This window comes from Somniosus microcephalus, chromosome 4 (assembly GCF_052327205.1).
Source record: "Somniosus microcephalus isolate GS21.2 chromosome 4, FLI_Smic_1.0, whole genome shotgun sequence".
NCBI lineage: Eukaryota > Metazoa > Chordata > Chondrichthyes > Squaliformes > Somniosidae > Somniosus > Somniosus microcephalus.
Genome location: NC_140990.1, coordinates 217,709,356 through 217,736,278, shown reverse-complemented (window position 1 = coordinate 217,736,278; position 26,923 = coordinate 217,709,356). Strand labels below are relative to the sequence as shown.

General features: G+C 45.7%; 1 protein-coding gene across 2 annotated transcripts in view; it reads right to left on the bottom strand.

Moving 5' to 3' along the window:
- dnah7 (dynein, axonemal, heavy chain 7) overlaps positions 1–26,923 on the bottom strand; it is an 816,199-nt gene that overhangs the window by 276,629 nt on the left and 512,647 nt on the right. For both annotated transcript variants that reach the window (XM_085985836.1, XM_085985837.1), the window contains exon 45: positions 5,692–5,877. In XM_085985836.1, coding sequence (XP_085841962.1) covers positions 5,692–5,877 — 186 coding nt within the window. The remainder of the gene's footprint in view (positions 1–5,691; positions 5,878–26,923) is intronic.

Genomic DNA, 26,923 nt, shown 5'->3' with positions numbered 1-26,923 from the left:
CCAGCATCGAAGCGCTGACCACGCTCAATCAGCTCCGATGGATGGGTCACATTGTCCGCATGCCTGATACGAGACTCCCAAAACAAGCGCTCTACTCAGAGCTCCGGCACGGCAAGAGAGCCCCAGCTAGGCAGAGGAAACGCTTCAAGGACACCCTCAAAGCCTCCTTGAAAAAGTGCAACATCCCCACTGACACCTGGGAATCCCTGGCCCAAGACCGCACAAAGTGGAGGAGAAGCATCTGGGAAGGCGCCGAACACCTCGAGTCTCTTCGCCGGGAGCAAGCGGAAGCCAAGCGCAAGCAGCGCAAGGAGCGCACGTCAAACCAAGCACCCCACCCACCCGCCCCTTCAACCACCGTCTGCCCCACCTCTGACAGAGACTGTAGGTCCCGCATTGGACTAATCAGTCACCTGCGAGCTCATTTTTAATGTGGAAGCAAGTCATCCTCAGTTCCGAGGGACTGCCTAAGAAGAAGAAGTACAACTGCAGCAAGACATCCTTGTTCTTGTACTCAAACCCTCTCGCTATGAAGGCCAACATACCATTTGCCTTCTTATCCGCCTGCTGCACCTGCATGTTTACCTTCAGCGACTGGTGCACAAGGACACCCAGGTCTCATTGCACTTCCCCTTCTCCCAATCTATTGCCATTCAGATACGAATCTGCCTTCCTGTTTTTGACACCAAAGTGGATAACCTCACATTTATCCACGTTATATTGCATCTGCCATGCTTCTGCCCAATCATCCAACCTGTTCAAATCATCCTGTAGTTTCTCGGCATCCTCCTCACAGCACACATGCCCACCCAGCTTTGTGTCGTCTGCAAATTTGGAGATATTACATCTAGTTCCCTTGTCTAGATCATTAACATATATTGTGAATAGCTGGGGTCCAAGGACCGATCCCTGCGGTACCCCACTAGTCACTGCCTGCCACTCGGAAAAAGACCCGTTTATTCCAACTCTTTGCTTTCTATCTGCCAACCAGTTCTCTATCCAAGTCAATACCTTGCCCCCAATCTCATGTGCCTTAACTTTACACGCTAATCTCTTATGCGGGACCTTATCGAAAGCCTTCTGAAAGTCCAAATACACCACATCCACTGGTTCTCCTTTATCTATTTTATATACTAGTTATATCCTTAAAAAATTCCAGTAGATTAGTCAAGCACGATTTACCTTTTGTAAATCCATGTTGACTTTGTCCGATCCTGTCACTGTTTTCCAAGTGCTCTGCTATTACATCTTTTATAATGGACTCTAGCATTTTCCCCACTACCGATGTCAGGCTTACCGGTCTGTAATTCCCCATTTTCTCTCTACCACCTTTTTTGAATAGTCGGGTAACATTAGCTCCCTCCAATCCATGGGTACTGTTCCAGATTCCATCAAATGTTGCAAGATGATCAGCAATGCATCTACTATTTCTAGGGCCATTCCTTAAGTACCCTAGAATGTAGATTGTCAGGCCCTCGGGATTTATCGGCCTTCAATCCCATCAATTTCCCTAACACCATTTCCCTACAAATACTGATTTCTTTCAATTCCTCCCTTTCATCAGACCCTATGTTCCCCGACATTTCCGGGAGGTTATTTGTGTCCTCCTTTGTGAAGACAGAACCAAAATATGTATTTAATTGGTTCGCCATTTCTTTGTTCCCCATTATAAATTCCCCTGATTCTGACTGCAAGGGACCTACGCTTGACTTCACCAGTCTTTTTCTCTTCACATATCTATAAAAGCTTTAACGGTCAGTTTTTATTTTCCCCGCAAGCTTACTCTCATATTCTATTTTCCCTTTCCTAATTAATCCCTTTGTCCTCCTTTGTTGAATCCGAAACTGCTCCCAATCCTCTGGATTACTGCTTTTTATGTCCGATTTATATGTTCTCTCCTTGGATCTTATGCTATCCCTAATTTCCCTCGTTAGCCACGGTTGAGTCACCTTTTTTGTTTTATTTTTATGCCAAACTGGGATGAACAAATTCTGTAGTTCATCCATGCAGTCTTTGAATGTTTGCCATTGCCTATCCACCGTTAACACTTTGAGTGACATTCCCCAATCAATCCTACCCAATTCGCACCTCAGACCATCGTAGTTTCCTTTATTTAAATTCAGGACCCTAGTCTCTGAGTCAACTACTTCATTCTCCATCTTAATGAAGAATTCGATCATATTATGATCGCTCCGGCCCAAGGGGCCTCATACAACAAGATTGTTAATTAATCCTTTCTCATTACATAATGCCCAGTCTAAGATGGCCTGATCTCTGGTTGGTTCCTCGACAGATTGGTCCAGGAAACCATCCCGTAAACACTCCAGGAATTCCTCCTCCACAGTATTGTTACTAATTTGGTTAGCCCAATCTATATGTAGATTAAAGTCACCCATGATGACTGCTTTGCCCTTTTTGCACGCTTCTCTAATTTCCCTTTTAATGCCATCCCCAACCTCCGCGTTACTGTTTGGAGGTCTATATACCACTCCCACTAACGTTTTCTGCCCCTTGGTATTTCTCAATTCTACCCATACAGATTCCACATCATCAGAGCCAATATCCTTCCTTACAATTGTGTTAATCCCTTCTTTAACCAGGAATGCTACCCCACCTCCCTTTTCTTTTTTGCCTATCTTTCCTGAATATTGAATACCACTGGATATTGAGTTCACAGCCTTCACCACCCTGGAGCCATGTTTCCGTAATCCCAATCAAATCATATTCGTTTACCTCTATTTGCACAGCTAATTCATCCACCTTTTTACGAATGCTCCTCGCATTAAGACACAAAGCCTTCAGGCTTGCTTTTTAATGCTCTTAGACCTATTAGAATTATTATTTACTGTGGCCATGTTTGATTTAAACCATTGATTTCTCTGACTGCCACTTTTGTTTTTCTCCTTCCTATCTTTTGCTTTTATCCTTGTTTCCCTTTCCTCTGTCCCCCTTCTCAGGTTCCCAACCCCCTGCCATTTTAGTTTAAACCCTCCCCCAGAGCACTAGCAAACACTCCCCCTAGGACATTGGTCCCAGCCCTGCCCAGGTGCAAACCGTCCGGTTTGAACTGGTCCCACCTCCCCCAGAACCGGTTCCAATGTCCCAGGAATTTGAATCTCTCCCCCTGGCACCATTCCTCTAGCCACGTATTCATCTGAAATATTCTTCTATTTCTACTCTGACTAGCACGTGGCACTGGTAGCAATCCTGAGATTACTATCTTTGAGGTCCTATTTTTTAATTTACCTCCTAATTCCCTATATTTAGCTTTTAGGACCTCATCCCGTTTTTTACGTATATCGTTGGTACCTATATGCACCACGACAACTGGCTGTACACCCTCCCCTTCCAAGATGTTCTGCAGCCGCTCTGAGACATCCTTGACCTTTGCACCAGGGAGGCAATACACCATCCTGGAGTCTCGTTTGCGGCCGCAGAAACGCCTATCTATTCCCCTTACAATAGAATCCCTTATTACTATAGCTCTACCCCTCTTTTTCCCCCACGAGAGGAAACATCACCTCAGCATCTACCCTGTCCAACCTCCTCAGGATCTTATATGTTTCAATAAGATCACCTCTCATTCTTCTAAACTCCAATGAGTATAGGCTAAACCTTTCCTCCAAAGACAACCCTTCCATCCCAGAAATCAACCTAGAGAACCTTCTCTGAACTGCCTCCAATGCAAGTATATCCCTCCTTAAATAAGGGGACCAAAACTGTACGCAATACTCTAGGTGTGGTCTTACCAGCGCCCTGTACAGTTGTAGCAAGATTTCCCTACTCTTATACTGTATCCCCCTTGAAATAAAGGCCAACATTCTATTTGCCTTCCTAATTACTTGCTGCGCCTGCATGTTAACTTTTTGTGTTTCATGTATGAGGACACCCAAATCCCGCTGTACCACCGCATTCTGTAGTCTATCTTTATTTGAATAATATTTTTCTTTTCTATTCTTCCTACCAAAGTGGAAAACTTCACATTTTCCCACATTACACTTCATCTGCCAAATTATTGCCCACTCACTTAACCTATCTCGCTCCCTTTGCAGACTCTTTTTGTCCTCCTCACAACTTGCTTTCCCACCTATCTTTGCATCGTCTGCAAATTTGGCTACAGTACACTCACTTCCTTCATCCAAGTCATTAATATAGATTGAAAATAGTTGAGGCCCCAGCACTGATCACTGTGGAACCCCACTAGTTACAGATTGCCATACTGAAAATGACCCATTTATCCTGACTGTTTTCTGTTAGTTAGACAATCCTCTATCCAATCTAATATATTATCCCCAACACCATGAGCTCTTATCTTATGCAATAACCTTTTATGTGGCACCTTGTCAAATGCCTTTTGGAAATCCAAATACACTATATCTACTGGTTCCCCTTTATCCACCCTGCTCGTTACCTCCTCAAAGAACTCTAATGGCCCAGAAATTTGGGTCTCCACGGGTGAGTACGCATGGGGTACTCACCCGTAAGCCCAATGGAAGTGCCGGTTTCCTGCATGCACTGCGCATGCGCGGGAAACTGGCACTTCCGTTCCCCTGAACGAAGGGGTTCAGAGGTCGAACGTGTGTGCGGGAGAGGCTGCGCGTGCGCATCAAACCTAGGTTTTTTTTAGAGGTTTTCCCGGGAGGGTAAGTCTGCAGAAGTTAGACATGTAAAAAGCAGTCGTAAGGCCTGCTTTTTACAAGGTAAGTGGTGAATTATTTAAAATTAAAACATTTTTTCCACAGGTTTATTATTTTTAAATACTTTAAAGCAAGGTAAGTTTATTTTTAGCCCCGTTAGAAAAAAAATTATTTTTTTCAAAAATTTAAATTATTGTTTAAAATAGTTATTTCATGTAATTTATAGTTTATTATTTAAAAAATGTGACTTTTTAAAAAATGTATTTGAAGATTTAGTGCTATTTTGGGGCCATAGTATTTATAAGTTTTGACAGCTCTTCCTGTCAATCTTATGAATGGAGCATTTCCTGCTCCAATTGGCTCTCCATGGCCCACGTGGTCCCAGGGGACACATCGAACTAACTGCACCCCTGGGATACGCAAGCACTGCGCACCGGCAGCTGGACCAGGCCCCCGGATCAGAATTCCACGCGGGCCCACAGCTCAACGGCCGGCACGCAAGGTAAGTGCAGGTCGGGGGCTTGCACCCGCGGGAAGCCCCGACCCAAATTTCTGGCCCATTAGATTTGTCAAACACGATTTCCATTTCATAAAACCATGCTGACTCTGTTTAATTGTATTATGATTTTCTAAATGCCCTGCTATTACTTCCTTAATAATGGATTCGAGCATTTTGCCAATGACAGATGTTAGGCTAACTGGCCTATAGTTTCCTGCTTTCTGTCTCCCTCCTTTTTTGAATAAGGGCATTACATTTGCGGTTTTCCAATCCGCTGGGACTTTTCCAGAGTCAAGGGAATTTTGAAAGATTACATCATTTTAAACCCTCCAGCAAATGTTCATGGACTCCTATGAATAGAGAATATCTACACTAAGACTAATAATAAAATCAAAATATGCTTTAAATGTTACCACTGGTATATCAATTTTGCTGAAAAGAATGTTATAGAAAAAATACTGGAGTTAGAAAGTACAAGAATTCATTGCATAGAAAAATTGGTGAAAAACTCCACGCTTATTCAAATCCACGTTCTCTGCTTTATTTTTAAGTTACCTGTCTATAGGTCGATGTAAAGGCCCCTAGATATGCCACAATTCCAGAAGAAATCAGGATGTCACCCGTCAGGTTAGTGTATTGTACACCTAGATTTATGGCAGTGTTATTCCAGCGAGTCTTCTCACCACCAAGCCCACCTATGAGCTGTTCTGCTCGATCCAGCTTTTTACTGCATAAATCAACCTAGAAAACAAATAACCTTCACTGTCACAAGCCAGCAAAATGTTGAGAACATGACTTATTTCCTGATCCATTAAAATAGCTATTGATATTTCTATTAAATTTAATGACTAATGACCAAAAAGAGTCAAAAGCACCTGTAAATTGCAACAAAAAGTAAAAACAACAAAAATTAAGTTTAGGCTAGAATTTGCAAAGGTGTTAATAAAAGAATTATCCAGTTTGTTACATGTGGAAAAACCAGAAATGGGAAAGTGTGGTAAATGTGAACGAATAAGTTACAGCTCCAAAGTTAAGTGATATTGCCAAGAAAGACAATTAACCTGCAGCTAAAATTCACAAAATGCAGTTTTGCAACACAGTGTCCTCCAAATCACTAAAAATTAGTGGACAGGTACTAAAACTAATTTAAAAGGCTAATGAAATATTGGCCTTCATCTCAAGGGAGCTGGAATACAAAGGGGTGGAAGTAATGTAACAGATGTATAAAGCTCTGGTTAGACCCCATCTGGGGTACTGCGTTCAGTTCTGGACACCGCACCTCAGAAAGGATATATTGGCCTTGGAGGGGGTGCAATACAGATTTACAAAAATGATACCAGGCTAAAAGGGTTAAATTATGAGGACAGGTAGGAACATAAAAACTGATTGCAAAAGCTTCTATAGATATGTGAAGAGAAAAGGATTGGTGAAGTCAAGCGTAGGTCCCTTGCAGTCAGAATCAGGGGAATTTATAATGGGGAACAAAGAAATGGCAGACCAATTAAATACATACTTTGGTTCTGTCTTCACAAAAGAGGACACAAATAACCTTCCAGAGGTATCGAGGAACATAGGGCCTAATGAGAGGGAGGAACTGAATGAAATCAGTATTTGTAGGGAAATGGTGTTAGGGAAATTGATGGGATTGAAGGCCGATAAATCTCCAGGGCCTGATCATTTACATCCTAGGGTACTTAAGGAAGTGGCCCTAGAAATAGTAGATGCATTGTTGGTCATCTTCCAAAATTCTATGGACTCTGGCACAGTTCCCATGGATTGGAGGGTAGCTAATGTTACCCCACTATTTAAAAAAGGTGGTAGAGAGAAAACAGGGAATTATAGACTGGTAAGCCTGACATCGGTAGTGGGGAAAATGCTAGAGTCCACTATAAAAGATGTAATAGTAGAACACTTGGACAACAGTGACAGGATCGGAAAAAGTCAACATGGATTTACAAAAGGTAAATCATGCTTGACTAATCTACTGGAATTTTTTGAGGATGTAACTGGTAGAATAGATAAGGGAGAACCAGTGGATGTGGTGTATTTGGACTTTCAGAAGGCTTTCGATAAGATCCCGCATAAGAGATTAGCATGTAAAGTTAAAGCACATGGGATTGGTGGTAAGGTACTGACTTGGATAGAGAACTGGTTGGCAGACAGAAAGCAAAGAGTTGGAATAAACAGGTGTTTTTCCGAGTGGCAGGCAGTGACTAGTGGGGTACTGCAGGGATTGGTGCTAGGACACCAGCTATTCACAATATATAGTAATGATCTAGACGAGGGAACTAGATGTAATATCTGCAAGTTTTCAAATGACACAAAGCTGGGTGGGCGTGTGTGCTGTGAGGAGGATGCCGAGAAACTCCAGGATGATTTGGACAGGTTGGGTGATTGGGCAGATGCATGGCAGATGCACTATAATGTGGATAAATGCGAGGTTATCCACTTTGGTGGCAAAAACAGGAAGGCAGATTATTATCTGAACGGCAATAGATTGGGAGAAGGGGAAGTGCAATGAGACCTGGGTGTCCTTGTGCACCAGTCGCTGAAGGTAAGCATGCAGGTGCAGCAGGCGGTTAAGAAGGCAAATGGTATGTTGGCCTTCATAGCGAGAGGATTCGAGTACAGGAGCAAGGATGTCTTGCTGCAGTTGTACAGGGCCTTGGTGAGACCACACCTTGAGTATTGTGTGCAGTTTTGATCACCTTATCTGAGGAAGGATGTTCTTGCCATGGAGAGAGTGCAGCAAAGATTCACCAGACTGATACCTGGGATGGCAGGAATGGCGTATGAGGAGAGATTGGGTCGATTGGGCTTATATTCGCTGGAGTTTAGAAGAATGAGAGTGGATCTCATTGAAACTTATAAAATTCTAACAGGACTAGACAGACTAGATGCAGGAAGGATGTTCCCAATAGCAGGGGAGTCCAGAACCACCAGGGGTTGCAGTCTAAAGATAAGGGTAAGCCATTTAGGACTGAGATAAGGAGGAATTTCTTCAGCCAGAGAGTGGTGAACCTGTGGAATTCTCTACCACAAAAGGCAGTTAAGGGCAATTCATTAAATATATTCAAGAAGGAGTTAGATATATTTCTTAAGGCTAAAGGGATCAAGGGATATGGGGAGAAAGCAGGGACAGGGTACTGAATTTGGATGATCAGTCATGATCTCATTAAATGGCGGAGCAGGCTTGAGGGGCCGAATGGCCTACTCCTGCTCCTATCTTCTATGTTTCTATGTTGCATAGACTAGGCTTGTATTCCCTCGAGTATAGAAGATTAAGGAGTGATCAAATTGAAGTGTTTAAGATGATTAAAGGATTCAATCGAGTAGATAGAAAGAAACTATTTCCTCTGGTAGGGAAGTCCAGAACAAGGGGGCATTACCTTAAAATTAGAGCTAAACGTTCTGGGTCATGAAGCACTTCACACACAAAGGGTAGTAGAAATCTGGAACTCTCGCTGCCAAAAAAGCTGTTGAGGCTAGATCAATTGAAAATTTCAAAACTGAGATTGATAGATTTTTGTTAGGCAAGGATATTAAGGGTTATGGAACCAAGGCAGGTAAATGGAGTTAAGATACAGATCCGCCATGATCTAATTGAATGGCGGAACAGGCTCAAGGGGCTGAATGGCCTACTCCCGTTCCTAAGTTCCTGCTTCAGCAGCCTGTAAGGATCCCATAAAACAAGGTTGAGCAGTGGCAACAATATTCCTCATAGATGAAAGCTTATAGTATGAAATGGCTACAAGGATGGCTGATGTGTGAATTGCAAAAATTCATACAGTGTACTTAGATCTTTTATGCTTAGGGTTAGGGTATATTGTTAGGACAGAGCAGAGAGAGCTTTCTCTTCAGCAGCTTTAACCCTGCAGTCATTGGTGCTATCTACAGTGCACAAAGTAGAAGTGTTCCATTTCCCAACACTGAATTCCTTTACCTTGATAAATACAAAATAAAATAAAATTCAAAAAAAGTATGAAACTATAAAAGAAACAGTTAAAATAAAAAAAGTAATTTCAAGGCTTGAAACTATAATATTTATATTGAAATCAGATAATTTTCTGATTACAAGCAGATCTTCCATGGCATTTCTTGTGATCAACCTGGGGTCTGGAGAACGTTTGGGGGCGGTAACTGAATTAGCGCCTCACATTTAGCGCCCGGGGCAAGAGAACCACCCCGGCCGCTAAATTGGGCTTATCGCCCCGGCGAGGAAGCAGAGCGTTATCCTGGGCACGCCACTTCCTCTCGGAGTGGTGCGTGGGGCGCAAAGCGTGGTAGCGCCGGAGCGCTACGCGGCCACTCCGCGTAGCGCTGACGCTTTTCAGCGCCCCTCCCCTTCTGTTTGACAGACTCCACTAGCCAACCAGGGTGGCATGATGCCGTGGCAGCAGCACAGCACCAAGACGCAGTGCCGGACGGCATGCTGGCAGGCACTGACCACGCCAAGGGCCACCAAGAGAGGCCGACCTGGAGGTTGGCCAAAATTTTAAATGTCAGCACGGGGTGCAGCCAGATGGGCCATTAATTAGCGTCCCACCAACGGTGTGTGGCCTAGCTCACGACCTGCGAGGCTGTCGCTGATATCGCCCATGGCAGCCTCGCTGGGCGCTGCCGAATTTCAGGCATGGGGTGCTATTGGCCGCATCGCTCAGCAATGACATCATCGCTGGCGGCGCAGTGGCCCAGGGTGCTACAAGCGGAGGCACGGCGCTATCGGCTAGCGCCTCAGTAGCGCCCCGTCGAATTACTTGGCAGTTGCTATTAGCACCCCCGCCAGGGCAATAAGCCCTTTGCACCCTGTTAGCACCCCCCCGGAGGTGCTAACGGCGGGGGCAAAGGAGGTGAATTTCAGCCCCAAGATGTTTAGCTGCTAGCCTAGCCTGTCCCTTTAAGACAACTGTGCAAGCAATCCCTGTGGGAATCCAGATAATTGTAGCTGATTGTATTGAAGTCAATAAGAGCTCAGTAAATGACTAAATCTAAGTAACTAAGTAAGCGGGACCAATGACAGGCATATAGAGAGTGGTGGACCGAGAGCACAGCGAGAGCAGGACCAGTGGTGGGGATATAGGGAGCAGCGGCCCGAAAGCACAGCGAGAGCGGGACCAATGACAGGGATATAGAGAGCGGCGGCCCGAGAGCACAGCGAGAGCGGGACCAGCGGTGGGGTTAGAGAGAGCGGCGGCCCGAGAGCACAGCGAGAGCGGGACCAATGACAAGGATATAGAGAGCGGCGGCCCGAGAGCACAGCGAGAGTGGGACCAGCGGTGGGGATATAGAAAGCGGCGGACCGAGAGTAAAGCAAGAGCGGGACCAATGACAGGGATATAGAGAGCGGCGGCCCGAGAGCACGGCGAGAGTGGGACCAGCAGTGGGGATATAGAGAGCGGCGGCCTGAGAGCACAGCGAGAGCGGGACCAATGACAAGGATATAGAGAGCGGCGGCCCGAGAGCACAGCGAGAGCGGGACCAGCGGCGGAGATATAGAGAGCGGCGGACCGAGAGCACAGCGAGAGCGGGACCAATGACAGGGATATTGAGAGCGGCGGACCGAGAGCACAACGAGAGCAGGACCAGCGGCAGGGATATAGAGAGCGGCGGCCCGAAAGCACAGCGAGAGCGGGACCAATGACAGGGATATAGAGAGCGGCGGCCCGAGAGTAAAGCAAGAGCGGGACCAATGACAAGGATATAGAGAGCGGCGGCCCGAGAGCACAGCGAGAGCGGGACCAATGACAGGGATATAGAGAGCGGCGGCCCGAGAGTAAAGCGAGAGCGGGACCAATGACAAGGATATAGAGAGCGGCGACCCGAGAGCACAGCAAGAGCAGGACCAATGACAGGGATATAGAGAGCGGCGGCCCGAGAGTAAAGCGAGAGCGGGACCGATGACAAGGATATAGAGAGCGGCGGCCCGAGAGCACAGCGAGAGCGGGACCAGCGGCGTGGACATAGAGAGTGGCGGCCCGAGAGCACAGCAAGAGCGGGACCAGCGGCGGGGACATAGAGAGTGGCGGACCGAGAGCACAGCGAGAGCGGGACCAGCGGCGGGGATATAGAGAGCGGCGTCCCAAGAGCACAGCAAGAGCGGGACCAGTGGCGGGGACATAGAGAGTGGCGGTCCGAGAGCACAGCGAGAGCGGGACCAATGACAGAGATATAGAGAATGGCGGACCGAGAGCACAGCGAGAGCGGGACCAGCGGCGGGGATATAGAGAGCGGCGTCCCGAGAGCACAGCAAGAGCGGGACCAGCGGCGGGGACATAGAGAGTGGCGGTCCGAGAGCACAGCGAGAGCGGGACCAATGACAGAGATATAGAGAATGGCGGACCGAGAGCACAGCGAGAGCGGGACCAGCGGCGGGGATATAGAGAGCGGCGGACCGAGAGCACAGCAAGAGCGGGACCAGCGGCGGGGACATAGAGAGTGGCGGTCCGAGAGCACAGCGAGAGCGGGACCAATGACAGAGATATAGAGAGCGGCGGCCCGAGAGCACAGCGAGAGCGGAACCAGCGGCGGGGATATAGAGAGCGGCGGCCCGAGAGCACAGCGAGAGCAGGACCAATGACAGAGATATAGAGAGCGGCGGACCGAGAGCACAGGAAGAGCGGGACCAATGACAGAGATATAGAGAGCGGCGGACCGAGAGCACAGGAAGAGCGGGACCAATGACAGAGATATAGAGAGCGGCGGACCGAGAGCACAGCGAGAGCGGGACCAATGACAGAGATATAGAGAGCGGCGGACCGAGAGCACAGCAAGAGCGGGACCAGCGACGGGGATATAGAGAGTGGCGGCCCGAGAGCACAGCGAGAGCGGGACCAATGACAGAGGTATAGAGAGCGGCGGACCGAGAGCACAGCGAGAGCAGGACCAATGGCAGGGATATAGAGAGCGGCGGACCGAGAGCACAGCGAGAGCGGGACCAATGACAGAGATATAGAGAGCGGCGGACCGAGAGCACAGCGAGAGCGGGACCAATGGCAGGGATATAGAGAGCGGCGGACCGAGAGCACAGCGAGAGCGGGACCAATGGCAGGGATATAGAGAGCGGCGGACCGAGAGCACAGCAAGAGCGGGACCAGCGGCGGGGACATAGAGAGTGGCGGACCGAGAGCACAGCGAGAGCGGGACCAGCGACGGTGATATAGAGAGCGGGGGACCGAGAGCACAGCGAGAGCAGGACCAGCAGCGGGGATATAGAGAGCGGCAGACCGAGAGAGAGAGAGAGAGCGCGGGACCAGTGACAGTGATATAGAGAGCGGCGGACCGAGAGCACAGCGAGAGCGGGACCAGCGGCGGGGATATAGAGAGCGGCGGCCCGAGAGAGAGAGAGAGCGGGACCAGCGGCGGGGATATAGAGAGCGGCGGCCCGAGAGAGAGAGAGCAGGACCAGCGGCAGGGATATAGAGAGTGGCGGACCGAGAGAGAGAGAGAGAGAGAGAGCGCAAAAAAAAAATCAATGAGTGACATCACAGGATAACAGGTAGGTGATTGGTTGGTGAGCAATACAGCGTTTCTTCTTTCTCTAAGCTAGTATAGTGGTTTAAACTAAGAGCTGGGGAACTATAACTATTACGGTAGTAAATAATACCTTAACTAGATTAATTAATTAATTAATATAACTATAAATAATCGTTTGATTAAAAACTTTAACTAATTAAATAAGCAAATAAATAAAACAACTCTGGAAATGGCAGGGCAGGCTGTTTGTCAAGACTGTAGTAGGCCTGAGTTTGTGGACAGCGAGACTGTCCCAGATTCCCACATTGGCAGACAATGTCTCTGCCTTCAGTCACTCCGGCTCAGAGTCACTGAGCTGGAGTGCGAGTTAGAGACACTCCGAAACATAAGGGAGGGGGAGGAGTTTCTGGATAGTTTTATCCAGAATACAATCACACCCAAGAGGAAAGCACAGGTTCAGGAAAGTGACTGCTAGGGAGCCGGATAGCGGAGACTTAGAAGAGGTTGAGAAAGAGGTCCCGCCACACTGGTCCTGTCCAACAGGTATGATGCACTCGCTACCTGTGAGGACAAGGAGAAAGACTGCGGGGAGGACAGCCACAATGCAAACCAAGGCACCGTGGTTCAAAAGGCTGTCCAAGGTAGGGAAGAGCCGAATAGAATTTTTAAAAAAATCGTTTATGGGATGTGGGTGTTGCTGGCAAGGCCAGCATTTATTGCCCATCCCTAATTGCCCTTGAGAAGGTGGTGATGAGCCGCCTTCTTGAACCACTGCAGTCCGTGTGGTGAAGATACTCCCACAGTGCTGTTAGGTAGGGAGTTCCAGGATTTTGACCAAGCGACGACGAAGGATCAGCGATATACCTCTAAGTCAGGATGGTGTGTGACTTGGAGGGGAACGTGGAGCTAGTGGTGTTCCCATGCTCCTGCTACCTTTGTCCTTCTAGGTGGAAGAGGTCGCGGGTTTGGGTAGTGCTGCCGAAGAAGCCTTGGTGAGTTGCTGCAGTGCATCTTGTAGATGGTACACACTGCAGCCACGGTACGCCAGTGATGGAGGGAGTGAATGTTTAAGGTGGTGGATGGGGTGCCAATCAAGCGAGCTGCTTTGTCATGTATGCTGTCGAGATTCTTGAGTGTTGTTGGAGCTGCACTCATTCAGGCAAGTGGAGAGTATTCCATCACACCCCTTACTTGTGCTTTGCAGATGGTGGAAAGTCTTTGGGGAGTCAGGATGTGAGACACTCACCGCAGAATACCTAGCCTCTGACCTGCTCTTGTTGCCACAGTATTCATGTGGTTGGTCCAGTTAAGTTTCTGGTCAATGATGACCCCAGGATGTTGGTGGTGGGGGATTCAGTGATGGTAATGCCGTTGAATGTCAAGGGGTGGTGGTTAGACTCTCGCTTGTTGGAGATAGTCATTGTCTGGCACTTCTGTGTGCAACTGTTACCTGCCACTTATCAGCCCAAGCCTGAACGTCATCCAGGCCTTGTTGCATATGGGCATGAACTGAGAAGTTGTGAAAGGTGCTGAACACTGTGCAGTCATCAGCGAACATCCCCATATCTGACCTTATGTTGGAGGGAAGGTCTTTGATGAAGCAGCTGAATATGGTTGGGCCTAGGACACTGCCCTGAGGAACTCCTGCAGCGATGTCCTGGGGCTGTGATGATTGACCTCCAACAACCACAACCATCTTCCTTTGTGGTAGGTATGACTTCAGCCATGGGAGTGTTTCCCGCCCACCCCGGATTCCCATTGACTTCAGTTTTACTAGGGCTCCTTGATGTCACACTTGGTCAAATGCTGCCTTGATGTCAAGGGCGGTCACTCTCACCTCACCTCTGGAATTCGGCTCCTTTGTCCATGTTTGGACTAAGGCTGTAATGAGATCGTCAGCCGAGTGGTCTTGGCGGAACCCAAACTGGACATCAGTGAGCAGGTTATTGGTGAGTAAGTGCCGCTTGGTAGCACTGTCAACGACACCTTCCATCACTTTGCTGATGATTGAGAATAGACTGATGGGGTGATCATTGGCCAGATTGGATTGGTCCTGCTTTTTGTGAACAGGACATACCTGGGCAGTTTTCCACATTGTCAGATAGATACCAGTGTTATAGCTGTACTGGAAGAGCTTGGCTAGAGGCGCGGCTAATTCTGGAGCACAAGTATTCAGCACGATACCCGGGATGTTGTCAGGGCCCATAGCCTTTGCTGTATCCAGTGCGCGCAGCTGTTTCTTGATATCACGTGGAGTGAATCGAATTGGCTGAAGACTGGCTTCTGTGACGGTGGGGACCTCAGTAGGCCGATATGAATCATCCACTTGGCACTTCTGGCTGAAGATGGTTGCAAACGCTTCAGCCTTGTCTTTTGCACTCACGTGCTGGGCTCCATCATCATTGAAGATGGGGATATTCATGGAGCCTCCTCCTACCGTTAGCTGTTTAATGGTCCACCGCCATTCACGACTGGATGTGGCAGGACTGCAGTGCTTTGAACTGATCCGTTGATTGTGGGATCGCTTAGCCCTGTCTATAGCATGCTGCTTCCATTGTTTAGCATGCATGTAGTCCTGTGTTGCAGCGTCCCCAGGTTGGCACCTCATTTTTAGGTACACCTGGTGCTGCTCCTGGCAGGAGTAGGACATTTAGGACTGAGATGAGGAGAAATTTCTTCACTCAGAGGGTGGTGAACCTGTGGAGTTCTCTACCACTGAATATATGTAAAGAAGGAGATAGATAGATTTCTAGACACAAAAGACATGGGGAGAGAACGGGAATATGGTACTGAGATAGAGGATCAATCATGATAATATCGAATGGTAGAGCAGGCTCGAAGGGCCTACTCCTGCTCCTATTTTTCTAATACAATTCTGTTGCTGCCGGGCCATGAGGTTGCAGATTGTGGTGGAATATAATTCTGCTGCTGCTGATGGCCCACAGCGCCTCATGGATGCCCAGTTTTGAGCTGCTAGATCTGGTCTGAATCTATCCCATTTAGCACAGTGGTGGTGCCACACCACACGATGGAGGGTGTCCTCAGTGTGAAGACGGGACTTCCTCTCCACAATGACTGTGCGGTGGTCACTGCTACCAATGCTGTCATGGACAGATGCATCTGCGACAGGTAGATTGGTGAGGACAAGGTTAAGTAGGTTTTTCCCCTCGTGATGGTTCTCTCACCCCATCACAGGCCCAGACTGGCAACTATGTCCTTCCGGACTCGGCCAGCTAGGTCAGTAGTGGTGCTACCAAGCATTGAAGTCCTTCATGGGGTCCGGAGTCAATGTTGGGGACTCCCAGGCCCACTCCTTCCCGACTCTGCCACCACCCCTGGTAGGTCTGTCCTGCTAGTGGGATGGTGATGGAGGAGTTTGGGACATTGGCTGAAAGGTATGATTCTGTGAGTATGTCTATGTCAGGCTGTTGCTTGACTAGTGGGACAGCTCTCTCAATTTTGGCACAAGTCCCCAGATGTTGGTGAGGAGGACTGCAGGTTCGACTGGGCTGAGTGTGCCGTTGCCATGTCCGTAACCAATGCCAAGTGGTCTCGTTTCATTTTTATTATTGTGTTTCGTAGCGGTTTGTTACAACTGAGTGGCTTGTTAGGCCATTTCAGAGGGCAGTTAAGAGTTAACAACATTGCTGTGGGTCTGGAGTCACATATAGGATGGCAGATTTCCTTCTCTAAAGGACATTAATGAACCAGATGGGTTTTTACAACAATCTCAGTTTCATGGTTACCATTACTGATACTAACTTTTTATTCCAGATTTTATTTAACTTAACTGAATTTAAATACTCTACTTGCCGTGGTGGGATTCATCTAAGTCTTTGGATTATTAGCCCAGTGAGATTACCACTATGCTACCGTTCCCGATTGCTGTAGTGATAGGGAATTTTATAATTAGGGGGATAGATAGCATCCTCTGCAGCCAAGAATGAGAATCCCGAAGGGTGTGTTGCCTACGCAGTGCCAGGGTAAGGGATATCTTGAATTTGGAAAGGGAGGGGTAAATCCAGTTGTCGAGGTCCATGTCGGACAAAATGACACAGGTAAGAATAAAGGGGAGGTCCTGCTGAGGGAGTATCAGGAGTTAGGAGCTAAATTAAAAAGCAGGACCTCAAGGGCAATAATCTCTGGATTATTGCCTGAGCCATATGCAAATTGGCATAGAAGCAGTCAGATCAGAAGAATTAGCATGTGGCTAAAGGGCTGGAGCGGGAAAGAGGGGCTCCTTTTAATGGGACACTGGCACCAGTACTGGGACAGGAAGGAGCGATGGGACAGACTCCACCTGAACCGGAGTGGGACCCATGTCCTAGCGGAAAGGGTAAATAGGGAGATGGCATAGGCTTTAAACTAGTAAGACGGGTTGAGGGAGCTACAAGAAATTAAACCAGCCTAAATATAAACAAAACGGGAAAGGAGAGCATAGGAAAGAATAATGTCAGGGAGGACACTGATGGCCAGGGAATAAATAGAGTTATAGAACAGGAGTGTTCAGCAATGCACAAGTGTCCGTAATAAAACAGGGGAGTTGGAGGTAATCATGTGTTGTGAGGAACCAGACATAGTAGGGATTACTGAGAAATGGGCCACGATTTTGTCTACCAAGGCGGGTCCGCTGTGACCAAGGACAGTGGTAGGGTGCGACCAGGGTCGGTGGCAGGGTGCGGCCCCGCTGCAGGCTCCAGCCCGCTCTGTAGAGTGATCTTCTGATGATTGGGCTTGTTAAGCCCGCCCAGCACATTTCCCGGCTAATTGAAGGAAGCGGGTCTGATGATATCACTTGATGATGCGTCATCAGCCAGTTTCCTTAAAGGGACCATGCGCAAATTGATTTTGACAGTTGTGCTGTCAGTGTTCAGCAGCATTGAGGTGCTGCAAACACTGACAAGCACTGCACAGAGGTGCACGGTTGCACCCAGGCTCTCCCATGACTCCCTCCATATGCTTATGGAGGGAGTCACAGCACGTAGGGAGGTCCTCCTCCCTTTCCATGGGCGGAAGAGACCTCCCCAGGAGATCAACACAGCCTGGTTGCACATTGCACAGGAGGACACAAGCAGGGATGTCATTCGGAGGAACAGGCTGCAGTGCTGCAAACCTTTCAATGATCTCATTAGATCACAAAACGTTACTGCAAAGCCATACTGAACCTCATTCTGCTGTGCCACTCATCACATCCCCATCACTCTGCCTTCCCTACCCTACTCCTGCACATCCTTACTCACACCAACTTACCTTGCACCTCCACCCATCCCTCTCTATCTACATTATCACTTCCCCATCTCACTAGCCACCCCTCGCACTGACCCTCATCCTTGTTCAATCATACCAACTAACAACACACAAGGGTAGGCACTTTGGTGTTTTAGCCAATGTTCATGTGAAGTTTCTGTTAATGAGCTGTCAAACATTGAAATCTTTATTTTCCACACTTTGCATTCTCGGACAGGCTTGTGTGCACCTTTGGAAGTGGCTTAGTGAGTTGCAGTGAATGGTGAGACATAACGGTACCCCCACAATGGTGATGAGTGTGAAAGCAATGACTTGGGCATTGTAGGGATGCTTTATGGTGTTGATGTGGGTTGGTGCCAACCTGGTGCATCATGTGGCAGCCAGGGTGTACAATGCCAAGTGAAGTAAATCTGGCCATGGTGAGGCCATCCCTGGTGTCCCAGGTAACAATGTGGTCGAGTGCAGATGCCCTGTGACCTGTGCAGCACCAGCTGATTGCGGAGAAGGTTGGTGTTGTTGTTGGTGCTGCTGGTGTGCCTGGCGCTACTGGTGTTGGGGCTGATCATGGTGGGATTCTGAGGACCAAGGTGAGATAGTTTCAAGGGCATCGATGCTGATGGAATAGATGGCAGGTGAACTTGAGATGACAGAAGCAATCTGTCAATGGTGAGAGAGGTTGTTCCAATGAGATGAGACTGGATAGAGTGCAAGCTGCATAAAGCTCAATCTGTCCTCCAAAGGCAGTAAGCAACAGCCTGACTGCAACTCAGGCTGGAGGGGCCTCAGTCTTTGCCCTTGTCCAACAGGTATGAGGTTATTGCTGCCTTTGTGGATGAGGGAAAAGCCTCCAGGATGGATGAGCAAGCTGACCATGGCACCATGGTGCAGGAGGTCATTCAAGTGGGGGGAGTGAAAGGGAATGCAGTTGTAGTAGGGGACAGTATAGTCAGTGGGATAGATACTGTTCTCTGCAGCCATGACCGAGAGTTCTGAAGGTTCTGTTGCCAGGGCTAAAGACATCTCCTCGTGGCTGGAGAAGAACTTGGAGTGGGAGGGGGAGGATCCAGTTGTCGTGGTCCACGTAGGAACCAATGACATAGGTAGAACTAGGAATGAGGTTCTGCTGAGGGAGTTTGAGGAGCTAGGATCCAAATTAAAAAGCAGAACCTCAAAGGTAATAATCTCTGGAATGTTACCTGAGCCACGCGCAAATTGGCATAGCGACAAACAGATTAGAGGTTTAAATGCCTGGCTCCAAGAGTGATGTGGGAGGAAGGGGTTTCAGTTCATGGGGCACTGGCACCAGTACTGGGGAAAGAGGGAGCTGTTCCATTGAGATGAGCTCCACTTAAACCGGGCTGGGACCAGTGTCCTGGCGATCTGAAAAACTAGGGCAGTAGACAGGGCTTTAAACAAATGAAGTTGGGTGGGAGGATTCAGGAAAGAATAAGTTTAAAAGCAGCAAGAGAAATGTCAAGGCAGAGCAGAGTAGAGTTTTGGGTAAAAATAAGCAGAGGAGGTCAGGAAGGAACAGAGAGAGTAACAAAGGTAATAAGGCATCAGTGACTAAGGTGACATCAGGGAAAAATAGAAATAAGTCAAAGCTAAAGGTATTATATCTGAATGTACAAAGCATTCGCAACAAAATAGATTAAATAATAGCGCAGATAGAAATTAACAGGTTTTATCTAATAGACATAACGGAGACGTGGTTGCAAAGTGGCCAAAGTTGGGAACTAAATATTCCAGGATACTTATCTTTTAGAAGAAATAGGCAAAATGGAAAAGGAGGAGGGGTAGCCATGATAATAAAGGATGGGATAAAGATAGTAAAGAGAAAGGATCTTAGCTCCGAATATCAAGAAGTAGAATCAGTTTGAGTGGAGCTAAGAAACAGCAAGGGGAAGAAAAAATTGGTGGGATTTGTTTATAGGCCCCCAAACAGTTGTTGTAATGTACAGCAGAGTATAAATCAGGAAAAATTAGAGGTGCATGTAACAAGGGTAATTCAGAAATCATGGGGGACTTTAATCTACATATAGACTGGGCAAACCAAATTTGTAGTAATAGTGTGGAGGACGAATTCATGGAATGTATGCAAGATAGTTTTCTAGATCAGTATGTTGAGGAACCAACTAGGGAATGGGCTATTTTAGATCTAGTATTGTGCAATGAGAAAGGGTTAATTAATAACCTTGCAGTAAAGGGGCCCTTAGGGAAGAGTGACCATAATATGATAGAATTTTATATTGAGTTTGAAAGTGATTTAGTTAAATCTGAAACTAGGGTCTTAAATCTAAACAAAGCAAACTACGTAGATATAAGGGGCAAGTTTGCTAAGGTAGATTGGGAAATTACATTAAAAGGTATGACAGGGGATGCACAATGACGAGCATTCAAAGAATTAATACATAATTTACAACAAATATACATTCCTTTAAGGCACAAAAACCCCACTGGAAAAGTGGTCCATCCGTGGCTAACAAGAGATGTTAAAGATAGTATTAAATCAAAGGAAGAGGCTTATAATGTTGCCAAAAAGAATAGTAAGCCTGAGGATTGGGAGGATTTTAGAATTCAGCAAAGGAGGGCCAAGAAATTGATAAAGAAAGGGAAAATAGAATATGAGGGTAAACTAACGAGAGACATAAAAACAGACTGGAAAAGCTTCTATAGTTATGTAAAACAGAAAAGATTAGCGAAAGTAAATGTGGGTCACTTACAGGCTGAGACAGGAGAAATTATAATGGGGAATAAGGAAATGGCAGAGAAATTAAACAAATACTTTGTGTCTGTCTTCACGGAAGAAGATGCAAAAAACTTCCCGGAAATAGTGGAGAACCAAGGCTCTAGTGAGAATGAGGAACTGAAAGAAATTAGTATTGGTAAAAAAATAGTACTGGAGACATTAATGGGACTGAAAGCCTATAAATCCCCTGGACCTGATGTCCTACATTCTAGGGTTTTGAAAAAGGTGCCTATAGAGATAGTGGATGCATTGGTTCCATAGTTCCATAATTCCATAGATTCCATAGATTCTAGAATGGTTCTCGCGGATTGGAAAGTAGCAAATGTAACCCCACTATTTAAGAAAGGTGGGAAAGGGAAAACGGGGAACTACAGACCAGTTAGCCTCACATCAGTAGTAGGGAAAATGCTAGAATCTATTATTAAGGACGTGGTAACAGGGCACTTAAAAAAGAACATAAGAACATAAGAAATAGGAGCAGGAGTAGGCCATTCGGCCCCTCGAGCCTGCTCCACCATTTAATGAGATCATGGCTGATCCGATTTTGGTCTCAACACCATTTTCCTGCCTACCCCCCATAATCCTTGACTCCCCTGTTGCTCAAAAATCTGTCCATCTCATCCTTGAATATATTCAATGACTCAGCTTCCACAGCTCTCTGGGGTAAAGAATTCCAAAGATTCACTTCCCTCTGAGAGAAGAAATTCCTCCTCATCTCCGTCTTAAATGGGCGACCCCTTATTCTAAGACTATGCCCCCTCATTCTAGATTCCCCCACGAGGGGAAACATCCTCTCAGCATCTACCCTGTCCAACCTCCTCAGAATCTTATATGCTTCAATAAGATCACCTCCCATTCTTCTAAACTCCAATAAGTATAGGCCCAACTTGCTCAACCTTTCCTCATAAGACAACCCTTCCATCCCAGGAATCAACCTAGTGAACCTTCTCTGAACTGCCTCTACTACAAGTATATCCCTCCTTAAATAAGGGGACCAAAACTGTACGCAGTACTCTAGGTGTGGTCTCACCAGTGCCATGTACAGTTGTAGCAAGACTTCCCTACATTTCTACTGTATCCCCCTTGAAATAAAGACCAACATTTTATTTGCCTTCCTAATTACTTGCTGTACCTGCATCTTAACTTTTTGTGTTTCATGTACGAGGACACCCAAATCCTTCTGTACTGCCACATTCTGTAGTCTTTCTCCATTTAAAAATAAATATTTTTCTTTTCTATTCTTCCTACCAAACTGGATAACTTCACATTTTCCCACAGGAGAAACTTCTTCACTCAAAGGGTGGTAGGTTTGTGGAATTTGCTGCCCCAGAAAGCTGTGGAAGCTACATCATTAAATAAATTTAAAACAGAAATAGATAGTTTCCTAGAAGTAAAGGGAATTAAGGGTTACGGGGAGCGGGCAGGAAATTGGACATGAGTCTAGGTTCGGAATGGTTATGGCCCTGTGGGTAGTGGAGTGGGCCCAGGGGCCGTGTAGCCTGGTTCTGCTCCTACTGTGTTCTAATTCTGTGTTAGATTTCAGGAGATGGTTTTATTCCTGTTCCTGGCTGGGGTGGAGATCACCTTTACAGAAGGTAAGTACTGTAGAAAATATAGGGACAGAGTGATCTCCTGGACGAGTTTCGATCGCCTAGATGGGTCGGAGAGGAATTTCCCAGATTTTTTTCTCCCAAATTGGCTATTGGTTTTTTTATCTGGTTTTTCGCCTCTCCCGGGAGATCACATGGGTTCGGGTGGATGGAGAGTGATAGAAGATTTGAGGTTAGGATCAGATCAGCCATGATCTTATTGAATGGTGGAGCAGGCTCGAGGGGCCGATTGGCCTACTCCTACTCCTATTTCTTATGTTCTTATGTTCTTATGCTCCATCTGCCAAATTCTTGCCCACTCACTTAACCTATCTATATCCCTTTGCAGACTCTTTATGTCCTCCTCACAACTTGCCTTCCCACCTATCTTTGTATCATCAACAAATTTGGCAAAAGTACACTCGGTCCCTTCATCCAAGTCATTAATATAGATTGTAAATAGTTGAGGCCCCAGCACTGATCCCTGTGGCACCCCACTAGTTAAAGATTGTCATATTGTAAATGACCCATTTATCCCGACTCTCTGTTTCCTGTTAGTTAGCCAATCCTCTATCCATGCTAATATATTACCCCCAACACCATGAGCTCTTAACTTATGCAGTAACCTTTTCTCTGGCACCTTGTCAAATGCCTTTTGGAAATCCAAGTGTAGTGATCAATAACATGTCATTCTGTGGTGGACACTAGGTGGAGCAGCAGAGCTGTATAGAGCTGTATGTATAAAACTACACTACCCAGTATATATTATATTAAGGCTACATTACCCATGAGGCTAGGCTACCCAGAAGGCAACAGTCAAGATGGCAGCCTGCACACAGGAGCACACATGGAAGCCTCTACAGATACTGTACCTGGAGAATGTGTACTGAATAAATAACTAGCTAGAAGCTAGCTGTGTTCATAATAAGAATGTCTAGTTATTAATGAACATAACATGGTACCAGGGTGGTGAAGATCTGCTGAAAATTGTGAAAAGCAACATGGAGAATTTGAAGCCACCAGAGCGTTTGAATCTCACAGAAAAAATCGACTACAACTGGCAGACTTTTAAACAGCAATTCGAACTCTACATTGCAGCCATCGGATTCGGTACGAAGCCAGACGCAAGGAAGATAGCGTTGCTGCTTATGGTTGCAGGCCCACAGGCGATAGAGGTATTTAATACATTTGTATTTAATCCAGCGGAGAACAGAGAAAAATTAGAAGATGTGTTAAAAAAATTTCATGCACATTGCTCTCCCAAAAAGAATGAGACGTATGAAAGATACATCTTCCGTTCTCGGACACAGCAACAAAATGAGACTTTTGTTAGCTTTATAACTGATCTGAAACTGAAAGCACAGACATGTAATTTCTCTGAGCTCAAAGCATCCATGATTCGTGACCAGATTGTGTTTGGTATTCATGATAAAAAAGTCAGGGAACGTCTGTTGAGAGAAACCGAACTAAATTTGGAAAATGCAGTGAAAATATGCCAAGCCAGCGAGCTAGCTCGAAATCACGCGAAGACTTTCAGTGAAATCAATAATGATGCGAATGTAATGAGCGATAATGCTGCTGTCGGTGCTGTGTCCTACAAGGGGAAGAAACGTGGGCAGAACAGAAATGAAAAGCAATCGGAGGATGAAATTTTTAATTGTAAACGCTGTGGTTACAAACACCAGTTAAGACAATGCCCAGCGTTTGGAAAAATATGCACAAAGTGTAATGGAAAGAATCACTTTGCCAAACAATGCTTTTCAAAAGTAAAAACGACGAAAGGGCAACGAGTTAATGTGATTGAGGACACTGATGTAAGTGAGACATTTTTTGTAGGAATGGTGTCATGTGACGATATCAAAAAAGATACAGAAAATGTGCAGCCCTCAGAAATAGACAATGCTGAACATAAAGTTAATGCAGTAAAAGAGGACAAATGGATGATCCCACTGCAGATAAATGGAGCATTAGTTACATTGAAACTGGACACTGGGGCAAGAGCAAACTTAATCAGTATGAGTGACATTAACAATATGAAAGAAAAGCCCAAAATACAGAAAAAGTCAGTACTACTGAAGGACTATAATGGACAGAAAATAGATAGCTTAGGTGTATGCAGACTTAAAGTGACAGTTAAAGACAAAGTGCATCATCTCATGTTTTCTGTTGTGGCTGAAAGGCTTGATTCACTACTGGGTGACAGAGCTTGTGAAGACTTAGAACTGGTCAAGAGAGTCTACCGTATAAACTGTGCCATAAGCAGACCAGATGACTCCGGTGATGAAGCAGAGAGCCCATCAAGGATGAAAAGGCCAAAGGGTATCCATGTCTTCAAAAAGCCTAGTTTCTCCAAGAAGAAAGAAAAAGAAAAAGACTTTAAGGTCAAAGAGAAGCCAAAGGAAGAAAAGCACAAAGAGGAAAAACACAAGGAGAAAAAGTCCAAAGATATAACCGCAGCAGATGTTGTTAAGCAGTGGAAAGAGAAAAAGAAAAAGAAGAAGCCTGCACCAGAGCAGGAAGCAGTTCCGGTGGATACTCCTTCTTCCCTCAGGCCAATCTTTGGTGTTCCATTAGCCGAGGCTGCTAAGAGGACTATGCTGTATGATGGGATCCAGCTGCCAGCAGTTTTTCGAGAGTGCATTGACTACATTGAGAGTTATGGCATGAAGAGTGAAGGAAACACTGAAACCCTCTCCAAGCAAAGATCGCAAGGAGACCTCGATCTATACAAGAGCAGATTGATGACAATGCCGCAACTGCATCTTGTCATTCACCGCCAGAACAATCTCATGAAGACACATCAGACTTACCCGTGTTGAGAAGATCCACACATGAAGTAAAAGAGCCTGATAGACTTAATCTTTGAGTACAATGTAAAGCTTTGAAAATGTGTTCACTGTTTTGAAAATGTTTATGTTTATAGAGCACTAACAAAAGTGTTACTGATATTATCTTTATTGTTTTCTTGAAAGTTGATTGATATTGATTTTGTTAAACCTCCAAAGAAAGGGGGATGTAGTGATCAATAACATGTCATTCTGTGATGGACACTAGGTGGGGCAGCAGAGCTGTATAGAGCTGTATGTATAGAACTACACTACCCAGTATATATTATATTAAGACTACATTACCCATGAGGCTAGGCTACCCAGAAGGCAACAGTCAAGATGGCAGCCTGCACACAGGAGCACACATGGAAGCCTCTACAGATACTGTACCTAGAGAATGTGTACTGAATAAATAACTAGCTAGAAGCTAGCTGTGTTCATAATAAGAATGTCTATTTATTAATGAACATAACACACCCCCAACACCATGAGCTCTTAACTTATGCAGTATCCTTTTCTCTGGCACCTTGTCAAATGACTTTTGGAAATCCAAGTACACTACATCAACTGGTTCCTCTTTATCCAGCCTACTCATTACCTCCTCAAAAAACTCCAATAAATTTGTCAAACACGATTTCCCTTTCATAAAACCATGCTGACTCTATTTGATTGATTTTCTAAATGCCCTGCTATTACTTCCTTAATAATGGATTTGAGCATTTTGCCAATGACAGATGTTATGTTAACTGGCCTATAGTTTCCTACTTTCTGTCTCCCTCCTTTTTTGAATAAGGGCGTTACATTTGCGGTTTTCCAATCCGCTGGGACTTTTCCAGAGTCAAGGGAATTTTGGAAGATTACAACCAATGCATCCACTATTTCTGTAGCCACTTCTTTTAAGACCCTGGGATGCAAGCTATCAGGTCCAAGGGACTTGTCAGCCTTTAGACCCACAAGTTTGCCTAGCACTTTTTCTCTAGTGATAGTGATTGATTTAAGTTCATCCCTCCATTTTGCCCCTTGATTTTCTACTATTACTGGGATGTTTTTTAGTGTCGTCTACTGTGAAGACAGATACAAAATATTTGTTCAATGCCTCTGCCATTTCCTTGTTTCCCATTATTATTTCTCCAGCCTCATCCTCTAAAGGACCAACGTTTACCTTAGCTACTCTCTTCCTTTTTATATATATTTGTAGAAGCTCTTACTGTCAGTTTTTATATTTCTTGCTGGTCTACTCTCATAAGCTATTTTCTCCCTCTTTATTATATTTTTAGTCATCCTTTGCTGGTTTCTAAAATTTTCCCAATCTTCTGGCCTACCACTAATCTTTGCAGCATTGTATGCCTTTTCTTTCAATTTGATACCATCCTTAACTTCCTTGGTTAGCCATGGTTGGTTCATCCTTCTCGCCGAGTCTTTCTTTCTCACTGAAAGCTATCTATGTTGAGAGTCATGAAATATCTCTTTAAATGTCTGCCACTGCTTTTCTACTGTCTTACCTTCTAATCTATTTTCCCAGTCCACTTTAGCCAACTCTCTCCTCATACCTTTGTAATTGCCTTTATTTAAGATTAACACTCTAGTTTCAGACCCAAGTTTCTCATCTTCAAACTGAATATGGAATTCTATCATGTTATGATCACTCTTCCCTAGAGGATCCTTTACTATAAGATCAATAATTAATCCTGTTTCATTACACATTACCAGATCTAAAATAGCCTGTTCCCTGGTCGGTTCCACAACGTATTGTTCCAAGAAACTGGCCCTTCGAATACACTCTGTGAACTCATCCTCAAGGCTGCTTTTGCCAGTTTGATTTGTCCAATCTATAAGAAGATTACATCACCCACGATTATTGCAGTACCTTTCTTACAAGCCCCCATTATTTCTTGATTTAT